Source organism: Colletotrichum orchidophilum (assembly GCF_001831195.1).
Source record: "Colletotrichum orchidophilum strain IMI 309357 chromosome Unknown Scaffold_24.1, whole genome shotgun sequence".
Taxonomy (NCBI): domain Eukaryota; kingdom Fungi; phylum Ascomycota; class Sordariomycetes; order Glomerellales; family Glomerellaceae; genus Colletotrichum; species Colletotrichum orchidophilum.
This window is the reverse complement of record NW_019172980.1, coordinates 3,083-18,154: the sequence shown is the minus strand read 5'-3', so window position 1 is coordinate 18,154 and position 15,072 is coordinate 3,083. Positions and strand designations below refer to the sequence as shown.

Below are 15,072 nucleotides of genomic sequence, written 5' to 3'. Positions count from 1 at the left end.
AAGTTATATAATAATAAAATAAGAAACTTTATATATTTAATATATAAAGTCCGCTTTTTAACTAAATAGATCCCGTAATTTAAAAATATAGGAACTATTAAGTAAATATATAAATAAAAAATATATTTACGATTAGGATTTATATATAAAATAGTTATGAACTAGGCTCGAGGATAGACTCCTATAGCTTTTTTAATAATTAATTTTTATATTAAATCTAATAATTATTTTTAACTATTTTTATTAAAAACTTTATTAATAAAATTACGATTAATTACTAAAGCCTTACTTACCTTACGATTTATAAATAATAATTTTTTTAAAGCTATTTTTATAACGATTATTATTTATAAATATCGTAGCCCCGACTTTTATTAATATAAACCTTATTACGATTAATTAACCGTAATATTTTAATTACTTTTATTTAATAAGTCGACTTTACGAAAACTTATTAAATAATACGAATAATATTTATTAAATCCTTTTTTAATAAAAGTAAAAAGCCTTAGGCTTTAAACGCCGAGCTAGCTTAAGTTAAAAAAGACGTAAAAATACTTAATATTAAATATAATTTTAATAAAAACGCGGTTTTTAATAAAATAATATATACCTAAATACGCCGCGTCGTTAATTAAAATATTTAATATAATAAAAAACTAATAGACTTTTTTAATATTACTACTACCTAATTAATAAAAACTTAAATTAAAAATGACCGCGATATTACTAAAATATAAAAAATATTTAATATTACGTTTAAAAAATTTAAAAACAAATATTAAAAAGTTTTAAACTTCGCTAACTAAATAAATATATTTTAAAATATTATTAATATCGTTATTATCCCTTTTAATAAAGGACGATAAAAACTTAAACTTAATATATTTATTACTTGCGACGGGACCTTTAGAACTTTAAAAAGATTTTTAATTTAAATTGAAAACTTTTAAAACTTTTATTAAAAAGATTTTAATAACGAAATTAAAAAGGTTATATACGTTATTAGTTTTTTTAAAAAACGAGCTTTTAAATAATTCGAGCCTTTTTAAAAAAAATATTTTAATAAAAAAACCTTTAATGAATATTTATTTAAAATACGAAATATTTATTATAATTTTAAAAAATTCGAAGAAGTATTTAAATTACTTTTTTAAAATTTAAATAAAAAACGATAAGCCGAGCGTAATATATTATAATTTTAATAAATTAAATTAGTAAAAAATTATTTAGTTGAATTTAAACGCTTTAATGCTTAGCTCGATTATATTAACGATATTAAAATCTTTATATTTTATTAAAAATTAAAAAACGAAATTAAGGACGAACTCGTTAAGCTTAATAAATTAAATAATTTTTTTTAATATACCGAACTTATAATTAAAATTGATAACCGTTTTTATAAATAAAAAAAAAAAAAAAGATTAATAATAAGAACTTAATTTAAAACGTAAATATTAATAATAATTTTAACGTAATTTTAACTAAAGACACCGTTATAACAAAAATAATAATCTTTAATAAATTATTACTTATAAATAATATAATGGACTTATAGACCTTAGTATAGTAAAATAAAACTAATCCTATTAAAAAAAAAAATTTAAATATTATAATTACGATAAGCTAAAATATATAGCTAAAGATTATAAATAGCCTAAATAAATTTAATAATGACCTATTTTTAAAAAATAAATTAATATTACTTTTAAAAAGGTATTTTATAAATTACTTTTTTAAATCGTATATTACGACGATAATTATTTTATTTATCGAGATAATAAAAAATAATTAAGATAATATTTTAAAAAACCCTTTAATAGAACTTTTATTATAACAAATAAATAAAAACGTTTTAAAACTATCGAAAAATATAATAAGGAGTATATTTAAATACTATTAAAAACATACGAAATAATTAAAATATAACCTATCGATTTTCCTAAGTAAGCGTAAACTTTTACGATAATAAAAAGTTAATTAAAAAAAAAATAATAGTTAAAACTAAAAACGACCTATTATAACTAAAAAATAAAATCCCAGCTTGTAAAATACGGATTTTAAATAAATTTATTTATATAATATAATAAATACTTAATAAAATAATTTAATATTACGAATATCGCTTTTTAATAATAAAAAATTATAACGAAAACTATATCCGTATTTTAATTAATTATTATAAAACTAGCCGATTATTAAAAAAAAAAACGATTAAATATAAAAATAATACTTATTTTATTTTAATAACGATTTTAAAAACGACTAAAAGTTAAAACGAAAAAAAACTTTTTTTAATTAAAATATAAAATCGATAAAAAAATAAATATTATATATTTAATATACGGATTTTAGACGTTAAAAAAACGTTATTATTAACGTATTAAAAAACTAAGCGAGGTATACTATATAATAAACGCTTATATTCTTTAATATTTAATTATAAAAATAATTTTTACTATTTTATAATAGCGATTATATAAATAATTTAAAATAATAATAAAGGATAATATATTCCGTTTAAAATAAAACTTTCTTATATTTAAAAAAAACACTAAGCTAAATAATTTAAATAAAGAAACTACCGATAATATATTTATAAAATCTAATACCGAGGGACTAAATTACGACCTTTTTTTAAATAATATTAATATATTAAATTATAAATAGTTAATAAGTTTATAATCGCTTTATAATTTAAACGAACTTTGCGACGTCGCTTAATAACGTATTTAATTAAAAATCGATTATAAAATACTACTCAATATTAATAATTTTATTATTAAAAAAGAAGCCGATTTAAATAAGTAATTAAAATAATAAAAATCTATAAGCTTTTAAAAAAAACCAAATTAACTTATTAAAGATTTAAAAAACTACCTATATAACTAATATATTCTAAAAACATAATTTAATATTAAAATATTTAAAAATTATAAATTATTTCTTAAGAAGAGAGAACTTATTAATAAAGAAATAAACGATATTTACGATATTATTAACGTATTATATTTATTTATCAAAAGATAAAAGCGTCCCGATTTAATAACTAATTATAAACGGCTTATAAAAAAAAAATGGGTATTAACTTTTAAAATATTAAAAAATTAAATACGCTAATTATAAAAGAATAACGAAAAGCGGCTAAAATAAATAAGTTTTTATATTTTATAATATTTTTTAATAAGGAATATTTACGACTTAAATTTTAAATTAATAGATACGATATAAACGCTATTATCGATAACGGCGTTTAAAGAATCTTTATTTTATTTAAAACGATAAATAAATATAAATTATTATAAATACGGAAAACGAATTTATATACTTTATAAACAATAAAAAAAAAAAATTAATTATAACGACGGATATATTAACCGGGAGACTATATATTTCACGATATATATTAATAATTAACTAAATTAATTAAAATACGATATTATAAAGATCGGAAATATTAACGTTATTTTAAGAATTTTATAGTTACGAAAGTATAATTTATAGATAAATTAAAAAACCGGCTAACTTTATTAAATAGATTTAGTTATTAAACGATTTAAAGAAAAAGGTTTAAATAAGTCTTATATAATACTTAATAAACGAAAATAAATTAAATATATTGCTTTTATTAAAACGATAGAACTTATTAAAATATTCGTATTTAATACGGATAATTGAAAATTAAACTTATTTTAAATTATATTTAAAAAATATTAGATTTATATAAAACTATTCGCTTTAAAAGAAAAAATAAGACTATTAAAATATAATAGTTAGGATATAAAAATCGAATTAAAAAAAAGAATATAACTTAAATTCTATTTATTATATTTTATAAATTAATTTAAACGCGACGAACTTAATAAATATATTAATAATAAATTTAAAAAAGGTTATATTAAATTATTATCCTCTTTAATAAGAGTACTAATCTTCTTTATACTTAAAAAAAACAAAAAAAAGCTTAGATTTATAATCAATTATAAAAAACTTAACGAAATTACTAAAAAAAATTACTATTTATTACCCTTTATTATAAAACTTAAAAAAATATTATACAAAGCTTAATAGTTTACTATAATAAACTTTAAAAAAATATTTAATTAAATTAAAATTAAAAAAAAAGACGAATAAAAAACGGTATTCTAAATTTATAAAGGACTTTATAAATACCTAATTATATTTTTCGGACTTATTAACGTACCCGCTATATTTTAAATAATAATTAATTACGTATTTAAAAAATACGTCGATATTTTTATAATCGTTTATTTTAACGATATTTTTATTTTCTTTTTTAATTTCGAAACGTATAAAAAATATATTTATATAATATTTTAAAAATTTCAAAACGTAAAACTCTTTACTAAGCTTAATAAATACGAATTTTATATATAAAAAATAAATTTCTTTAGTTATACGATTACGTTAAGATAAATTTATATATAAATATTTAAAATAAAAATAGTCGAGGACTAGTTTATACTTATTAACGTTAAAGATATATAATTATTTTTAAAATTCGTTAACTTTTATTAACAATTCCTTAAAAACTACGTTAATATTATTAGACCTTTTAATAACTTAATAAAAAAAAATATAACCTTTATTTAAAATAAAAGTTATAAAAAAGCTTTTAATAAAGTTAAGGACTTAATTATTTTGGAATTAATAACTATAATTTTAAACTTAAAAAAACTATTCGAAGTCGAAACCGACGCCTCGGATTTCGTTATAAAAGCTATTTTAAAATAACGAGACTAATAAGGAATACTTTACCCTTATATATTCTACTTTAAAACGTTTTATAAAACAAAACTAAATTAACAAATTTATAATAAAAAATTAATAACTATAATCGAAGCTTTTAAAAAATAAAAACCATAGCTTTTAAATACTAAATACGAAGTTATTATTTATATAAATTATAAAAACCTTACGAACTTTACGATAAATAAAAATCTAAATAAACGATAAATTAAATAAAGCGAATTTTTATTAGAATTTAATTTCTAAATTATTTATTAAAAAGGTTTAAAAAACGGTAAAATAAACGCTTTTAATAAACGACTTAATTATAAAATTACGGTCCCTAAAAAAACATAAGTAATCCTTAAGTATAACAATAATAATAATTTTATACTTATTATAAAACTCCTTATAATAACTAAAAAAGTTAATATTAACCCATTTAAAAAAATAACTCTTAAGCTTATTATAAAAGTTTATAATACTTAAGTACACGGTTACTAAAGTATTACAAAAATATAAAAACGGATTCGTTAATATTATAATAAAACCGTTATAAAAATAAAAGTCACTAAAACTATTAAAAACTACGATATTTATAAAAAAAACAAAAATAGCCCCTATAAGCCTTATAAAAAGCTATAACCTTTATTAATATTACTAAAAATATAATATTTAATCTCTTAAGACTTTATTATTAAATTATTAAAGTCAAAAAAACTACTTACGAATATATAATATGATAGTATCTTAATTATCGTCGACCGACTTACTAAATTTACTTATTTTATACTATATAAAAAAATAAATAATACTAAGGAATTAATATATACTTTCTTTAAAATAATTATTACTAACTACGGTTTACTTAAGGAAATAGTTTTTAATAAAAATAAGTTATTTACTACTAAGTTTTAAAAATCTTTAATCTCGCAGCTCGGTATAGACTATAAACTATCGACCTTTTTTTACTTATAAACCGATAAATAAACAAAAAAAATCAACTAAATTTTTAAAATATACCTCTACTACTATATAAATTACGACTAAAATATTTAAATAGTATTACTATTAATAGCTTAGTTTATATTTAATAGCGTAATTAATAAAAATATAAAAAAATCCCTTTTCTACCTTAACTACGGATTCTAACTAACTATATATAAAAAAGCATACGAAGGACCATAGGCTATAAAAACCGTAATAAACGTAAATAAATTTAGAAAAATTTAAAAAAAAGCCTCCTTAAACCTTAAATTTATATAATAATAAATAAAAAAATACGCCGATAGATTAAAAATTAGTAAACTAACTTTAAAAAAAGGAAATAACGTATATTTCTTTCGCCGCAATATTAAAATAAAACGATTAAGCAATAAATTAGATTATAAAAAACTTAAACTTTTTAAAATTATTAAAAAAGTTTTATTAATTAATTTTAAATTAAAACTCTTAAATACGATACGATACTACTTAGTTTTTTATATTTTATTTTTAAAGCCGGTATTTCAAGGCTTATATATAAAAAACCGTATTATCGTCGAATTTAATAAACTAAAATACAAGGTCGAACGAATTATCGACTACCGAACCTAAAATAAATAATAAAAATTCTTTATTAAATAAAAAGACTACGGATACGAAAATAATATATAAAAACTTATTACAAACCTTTAATATTCTTAATAACTTCTTTACGATTATTAAAAAAACTAGCCTTAATTAATAAACCTAACCCTTAAAACTCCTTATTAAAACCGTAGTCGCCTTAAAAAGGATCGTTAAGAATACTAATAGTTTAGAAATTACTTATTACCTACTTTTTATAAGTATTTAATATTAAAAAGATATTTTCCTTCTCTAACTCCTATATTCCTTAAGTAAAAGTCTCGATATAACGCTCTTTTACTTTCTTATGAATAATATAAATTTAAGCAAAACGACTAGCCGCCTCGGTAACTTCGGACTAAATCCGAATTAGTTTTTTATAAAAATTTAGTAAAGCATTATTAGCTTATTCCTTTTTCTTTTTTTATTCTTAACACTAATCGCTTAATCTTTTCACTATAATTAATTAGCTTTATAAATAATAATAAATAACGGAATATATATTTACAACTTAACAATACGACTAAACTATCGTAAATACGCTTTAAATTTTTATAACCTTAATAAATCTTTATACTTTTAACTATTTAGTAAATACGCTTCGCACGAAAATAATAAATATAAAATATAACGTTACTAAAATTAAAACGATTAAAAACGTCGTCACAAGTAATTCAAAATATTATTAACTTAAATTTATTTAAAATACGTTTTTTAACACGACTTAATATCGTATTAACATATTATAATAAGCATAATTAACTACCTTATAAACCTAAATAACGAACACGTATTTATAAATCTACGGGACTAGACTTTTAAAAAAAAGACCTAATATTACGACCTAATATATATAATAAGACTAGGGACTCGCCCCATAGGCCTACGGCGACTATTATATTATATATAATATAAAACACGGGAATATATATATTACCTTTACAAAATAAAAAAATTATAAATAAGTTATATAATAATAAAATAAGGAACTCTATACGTTTAGTATATAAAATCCGCTTTTTAATTAAACGGATCCCATAACTTAAAAATATAAAAACTGTTAAATAAATATATAAATAAAAAATATATTTACGATTAAGATTTATATATAAAATGGCTACGAACTAGGCTCGAGGATAGACTCTTATAGCTTCTTTAATAATCAATTTTTATATTAAATTTAATAATTACTTTTAGCTATCTTTATTAAAAACCTTATTAATAAGACTACGATTAATTACTAAAGCTTTATTTACTTTACGATTTATAAATAATAGCTTCCCTAAAGCTATTCTTATAACGACTATTATTTATGAGTATCGTAGCCCCGACTTCTATTAATACAAACCTCATTACGATTAGCTAGCCGTAATATCTATATAAGCCTATTACTATAAGCTATAAAGGCCGAGGTTAATTATAATTTTTATATAAATATAATTATAAAGTATTAAATACGGGTTAACGGTTTATTATAATAAACTTTTTATTATTCTTAATTATAGATCGATTTTAATTAGATTTTAATAAATTAAATAATAATTTTATTAGTGTTTTTTTTTATTTAAAACGATATTATAGGATTTATAGCTTAAGGAGAGGAAGTAAATGTTATTATATTTTAGAATATACTAATGGTCCGATGAAATAGTAATATCGTTAAGGATATTCACCTTTTCGGGCTTTTCGTTTTTTATAATTAAATCGTTTTAACTTAATAAGTTTATAGTGTTTATTTATAAATTAATATAAAATATATCTACTATATAAAAACCCTCGTTTTATATTTATTTTTAAATAGCTATATTTATTATACCGTTTTCGTTTTAAATATATACGTTTTAAATAATATGTATTCCTTTTTTTTAATATTTATAAATAAGTTATTTTCGTTTTAGGCGATTTGGGTTGTTTTTAAAGGTTATGAATAGTTTTTTTATTAATAAGGAGATTTTTATTACGGCCGTTATATTTATTAGTTTAATTAATTTAAAGACGGTCGTGGTCGATAAAAGGGGTTTCTTATTTAGTTTATAGTTTCTTTTAAAGCTTTTAATAATTAGAAATAAGTAGATTTAGGGTACTAGGTTTTAAATTTAGTAAAAGAGTTAATTTTAACTTTTAATTATAATTTCTATCCTTAGTAAACGTTTCGCTTTTATCTTTTTTAATAGTTTATTATTTTTTAAAACTATTTATTTTAGTCGATTATTTTATTTAGACGCGGTTTATTAACGATAAAATTAGCGTTTATTTTATTATAAACTAGTCTTAAGAAATAGTTAAATAGATATCCCATATTTTAAACTAGTCGACTAACTTTAGTTAAAAAATACTTAATATTTTTATTATTTTTAACGTTTTCTAGGCTATAATATAGCCGGTTAAGTTATTATATAGCGATAGCTTTTAATATTTTAAAACGTTAATAAAAGAAAAAAGCCTAGGTTTTAAGACCGTGTTTAACGTTTTTAAATTCTTTTTATTATTATATTTTTAAGTCGCCGGTATACTACTTATTTACGGTTTTTAATAAGTATTTATTTAAGTTTAGGATAATAGCCTTTATATATATAAGAGATTACTTTACATATTATTAAAATACGTTAATAAAACGATCGACGTTAATTTAAATAATCTTTACGTTTTTTATTTTTATATCGTAAGTATTATTATATTTAATTATAAGTTCGAACTATCCGATCTTCTTTATTTAAAAACGGAAATTTATTATAAAAATTTTTGTTAATAAAGAGGGTTATAAATCCTTATTATCGTTTAAGTTATTATTAAAGAAATTTTTAAGATTTTATAATAAATAACGAGATAACGGTTTTTAAAAGCCTTATTTTATTAATAGGAAAAAAGAGTATTTTATTTAGCAATAAAGGGGGTTATGTTCGTAATCGAACTTAGCATTAAAATTTTTTAAATACTTATATTTTATTTTTTATTAAGCTTATTAGTTTAAATTGTTTTAATATTGTTTTTAATTAGTTTGCTTAGTTAATTTATTTATTACTACGCGATATAAAACGTTATAACGGTTACGGCCTTATTATCCCCCGCGCTTATTTTTAATATAAATTTTAATATAGTTAAATATAGTTCGGTATAAAATTCTTTAGGAAATATATAATCCTCTTTTTTTTTAAACCGGAGTTCCTTAGCTCGGCGGATGAGGGTAAGATTTATTTTTTATAAGTAAAGATAAAGGATTATTAAATAAATACGCCGTATTTAGTAAGAAGCTAATAGGCTAAGCAAAACCTTATATTAAACCTTATAGCTTTTTTTTTTATTAAGTTAGTTTAAGATAAAAAATATTTTTTTTTAAATACTTTTTTTTTAGTTAATGATTATGTTAGTACGGGGGTTTTTAATTATTCCGTAGTAAAAAAGATAAGAGGATTAGTACTTACTTTTAGCGCGGGGGGAGTCTTTTTTACCTATTTTAATAATAGCCTCGGTTTATATAGAGATAAATTAAATAAGATTTCCTTTATAATATTTATAATATTTATAATAAAAAAAAATAGAAGCGCTTTGCGCTATTATAAATAAGGGTATATTTTATTTTAATATTTGTTTTTATTTTTAAATTACTTATAGAACGCGGTTTTAAATTTTAATAAATATATATTTTACGTTTATATATAAGAAGTTTTTTGATATACTTAAGTATTTTTTTTAAATTCGATAGTTATTTTAACGATATGTAAAGTTAGAGTAATAAAGGCGTTTAGTTAGTTAAGCGCTTTAAGTTAGTAGTAGTATTAAGCGTAGTAGTTAATTAACTAAGCGGCTCGATCGGCGTCTTTTAGTAAAAGGATAATATTAAGATCTTAAGGGAGATAGATAGTATCGTCGCCGTTTATTAATTAGGGATATTTAAAAGCAAAATCGCGGCTTTTTAATTAGCTTACTTTTTTAATAAGGTCGATACTTTTTAATTAGCTTATTATATTTAAAAGAGTTAACGTTTTTTAGCTCGTCTTTTTAAAATATAAATATACTATTTAATTCGTTAGAAAAGAGTTATATTATTAATTATTAAACCCTTTTATATAATAAAAATAAAATAATATATTAATATTTTCTTTTAAGATTTTCTTATAGATTTCTTAGCAAAATCTTTTAAATATATTATAAAAATTCTAAAAGAAACTTTTAAGAAATTTTAAAGATTCTTTTATAATTTTTTTTAAAAAAAATAAAGGAAATTTTAGACTTTTCTAAACGCTTTATTTAAAAGAAATCTTTAAGAAATCTTAAGAATTTCGCGGCCCTCTCTTCCCTAAACAGCTGTACATAAAAAATAAAGAATTTAATTATAAACCGTAATAAATTTATCGCTTAATCGCTTCGTTTTTATATTATAGCAAAAAAGATATACGTTATTTCCCTTTTTTAAAATTAATTTACTAATCTTTAATCTATCGGCGTATTTTTTTATATGCTATTATATAAACTTAAAGTTTAAAAAGGCTTTTTTTTAAATTTCTTTAAATTTATTTACGTTTATTACGGTTTTTATAACTTATAGTCTTTTACGTACTTTTTTATATATAATTAATTAAAATCTATAATTAAAATAAAAAGGGGATTTTTTTATACTTTTACTAACTACGCTATTATATATAAACTAAGTTATTAATAATATATTACGACCTAATACGTATTACTAAACTAGGGCCCTACCCTATAGGACCTATAGCGGCTACTATATTATATATATAATAATAAAAACTTAAATAGCTCCCCTTAAGACAAAAGAATTATAAATAAATTACATAATTACGATCTTATAATAAAATAAAAAATAAATATTCGTAAATAAATAGGACGGATAATTATAAAAATATAAAATAAACGACCGTTCGTCGAACCGTTGAATAATAATAAATAAGATATTATAAAAGATATATTTATAATTAAAACTTATATATAAAATAACTTAAGTTAAGTTTAAAAATAGACTTTTATAGCTTTTTTAATAATTAATATTTATATTAAATCTAACGATTATTTTTAATTATTTTTATTAAAAACCTTATTAATAAAACTATAATTAATTACTAAAACTTTTTTATTTAATAATTTATAAATAATAGTTTTTTTAAAGCTATTTTAATAATAAATATTATTTATAAATATCGTAGTCTTAACTTTTATTAATATAAACCTTATTATAACTAGTTAGCCGTAATATTTTAATTACTTTTATTTAGTAAGTCGACTTTATAAAAATTTATTAAATAATATAAATAATATCTATTTAATTTTTTTTTAATAAAAGTAAATAGCCCTAGGCTTTAAACTCCGAGCTTTTTTAAATTAAAAAAAATTTAAAAATACTTAATATTAAATACGACTCCGACGGAAATATAATTCTTAATAAAATAACGTACGTTTAAATATATAAAGCCGTTAAAAAAAGCGTTAAATATAATAAAAAACTAAATAAACTTTTTAATATTAATACCGCTCGACTAATAAAAGCTTAAATTAAAAACGATTACGATATCGTTTATATATAAAAACTATTTAATATTAAGTTTAAAAAACTTAATATTAAACGTAATAAAGTTATAAAACTTACTAAATAAATAAATACGTTTTAAAATACTATTAATATTATTACTACCCCTTTTAATAAAAGATAATAGAAACTTAAATTTAATATACTTATTATTTTTAATAGTACTTTTAAAACTTTAAAAAGAGTTTTAATTTAAATTAAAAACTTTTAGAACTTTTATTAAAAAGATTTTAATAACGAAGTTAAAAAACTTATATACGCCGCTAGCTTTTTTAAAAAACGAGTTTTTAAATAGTTTAAACCTTTTTAAAAAAAATATTTTAAAAAAAAAACCCTTAATAAATACTTTATTAAAATATAAGATATTTATTATAATTTTAAAAAATTTAAAAAAGCTTTTAAATCGCTTTTTTAAAACTTAAATAAAAAATAATAAGCCGAGCGTAATATATTATAATTTTAATATATTAAATTAGTAAAGGACTACTTAGTTAAATTTAGGCGACTTAACGCTTAATTTAATCTTATTAATAATATTAAAACTTTTATATTTTATTAAAAACTAAAAAACGAAATTAAAAACGAAATCGTTAAACTTAATACGCTAAAAGATTTCTTTTAATATATTAAATTCGTAATTAAAATCGATAATCGCTTTTATAAAAAAGAAAAATAATAATAATAATAATAAGAACTTAATTCAAAACGTAAATATTAATAATAATTTTAATGTAATTTTAATAAAAGAATCCGCTATAATAGGAATAATAATCCTTAATAAACTATTATTTACGAATAATATAGCGGATTTATAAACTTTAATGTAATAAAACGAGACTAATCCTATTAAAAAAAAGAATTTAAATTTTATAATTATAATAAGCTAAGATATATAGTCAAAGATTATAAATAGCCTAAACGAATTTAATAATAACCTATCTTTAAAAAATAAATTAATATTATTTTTAAAAAAATACTTTATAAATCGCTTTTATAAACTATATATTACGACGATAACTACCTTACTTACCGAGATAATAAAAAATAATTAGAATAGTATTTTAAAAAACCTTTTAATAAGACCTTTATTATAATAAATAAATAAGAAATAGTTTAACGTTTTAAAACTATTAAAAACTATAATAAAAAGTATATTTAAATATTATTAATAATATATAAAATAGTTAAAATATAATTTATTAGTTTTTTTAAACGAGTATAAACCCTTACGATAATAAAAAGTAAATTAAAAAAAAAGATAATAATTAAAAATAAAAACGACTTATTTTAATTAAAAAAAAAGATCTTAACTTATAAAATACGGATTTTAAATAAATTTATTTATATAATATAATAAGTATTTAATAAAATAATTTAATATTACGAATAGCGCTTTTTAATAATAAAAAATTATAATAAAAACTATATCCGTATTTTAATTAATTATTATAAAATTAACCGATTATTAAAAAAAAAGTAACTAAATATAAAAATAATACTTGTTTTATTTTAATAACGATTTTAAAAACGACTAAAAGCTAAAATAAAAAAAAACCTTTTTTAGTTAAAAGATAAAATTGATAAAAAAATAAATTTAATTTGCGGATTTTAAATATTAAAAAAACGTTATTAATAATATATTAAAAAACTAAATAAAGTTTATTATATAATTAACGCTTATATTTTTTAATATCCGATTATAAAAATAGTTTTTATTATTTTTAAATAATAAATATATAAATAATTCAAAATAATAATAAAAAATAATATACTCTATTTAAAATAAAACTTTTTTATATTTAAAAAAAATATTAAATTAAACGATTTAAATAAAGGAACTATCGACGATATATTTATGAAATTTAGTATTAAGGGACTAGATTACGACCCTTTTTTAAATAATATTAATATATTAAATTACGAATATTTAATAAGTTAATAATTATTTTATAACTCGGACGAACCTTGCGACGTCGCTTAATAACGTATTTAATTAAAAATCGATTATAAAATATTACTTAATATTAATAATTTTATTATTAAAAAAAAGCCGATTTAAATAAGTAGTTAAAATAATAAGAATTTATAAGCTTTTAAAGAGAATTAAATTAGCTTATTAAGGACTTTAAAGACTATTTATATAACTAATATATTTTAAATATATAATCTAATATTAAAATATTTAAAAATTATAAATTATTTTTTAAAAGGAGAGAACCTATTAATAAAGAAATAAACGATATTTACGATATTATTAACGTATTATATTTACTTATTAAAAGATAAAAGCGTTTTAATTTAATAATTAATTACGAACGGTTTATAAAAAAAAGACAGGTATTAGTTTTTAAAATATTAAAAAACTAAGTAGGTTAATTATAAAAAAATAATAAAAAGCTGTTAAAATAAATAAGTTTTTATATTTTATAATATTTTTTAATAAAGAATATTTACGACTTAAATTTTAAATAAACGGATATAATATAAGCGTTATTATTAATAACGGCGCTTAAGGAATCTTTATTTTATTAAAAATAATAAATAAATATAAACTATTATAAATATAAAAAATAAACTTATATATTTTATAAATAATAAAAAGAGAATAAATTAATTATAATAATAAATATATTAACCGGGAGATTATATACCTTACGATATATATTAATAATTAATTAAAATAATTAAAATACGATATTATAAAGATCGGAAATACCGACGTTATTTTAAAAATTTTATAATTACGAAAATATAATTTATAAATAAATTAAAAAACCGGCTAATTTTATTAAATAAACTTAGTTATTAAACGACTTAAAAAAAAAGGTTTAAATAAGTTTTATATAATACTTAATAAACGAAAATAAATTAAATATATTACTTTTATTAAAATAATAAAACTTATTAAGATATTTATATTCAATATAAACGATTAAAAATCGGACCTATTTTAAATTATATTTAAAAAGTACCGGATTTATATAAAACTATTTATTTTAAAAAAAGAAATAAGATTATTAAAATATAATAACTAAAATATAAAAATTAAATTAAAAAAAAGGATATAATTTAAGTTTTATTTATTATATTTTATAAATTAATTCGAACGCGACGAACTTAATAAATATATCGAAAATAAATTTAAAAAGGGTTATATAAGATTATTATACTTT

The 15,072-nt window shown here is 17.8% G+C and overlaps 1 protein-coding gene across 1 annotated transcript; it reads left to right on the top strand.

The window, feature by feature from the left end:
• Positions 1-3,909: 3,909 nt before the first annotated feature.
• CORC01_03838 (uncharacterized protein) lies at positions 3,910-4,068 on the top strand (the record flags this gene model as incomplete). The annotated part of the gene is made up of 1 exon (XM_022615487.1): positions 3,910-4,068. A coding segment is annotated over one exon (159 nt), but the record flags the coding sequence as incomplete, so codon positions are not given.
• Between the last annotated feature and the right edge of the window lie 11,004 nt (positions 4,069-15,072).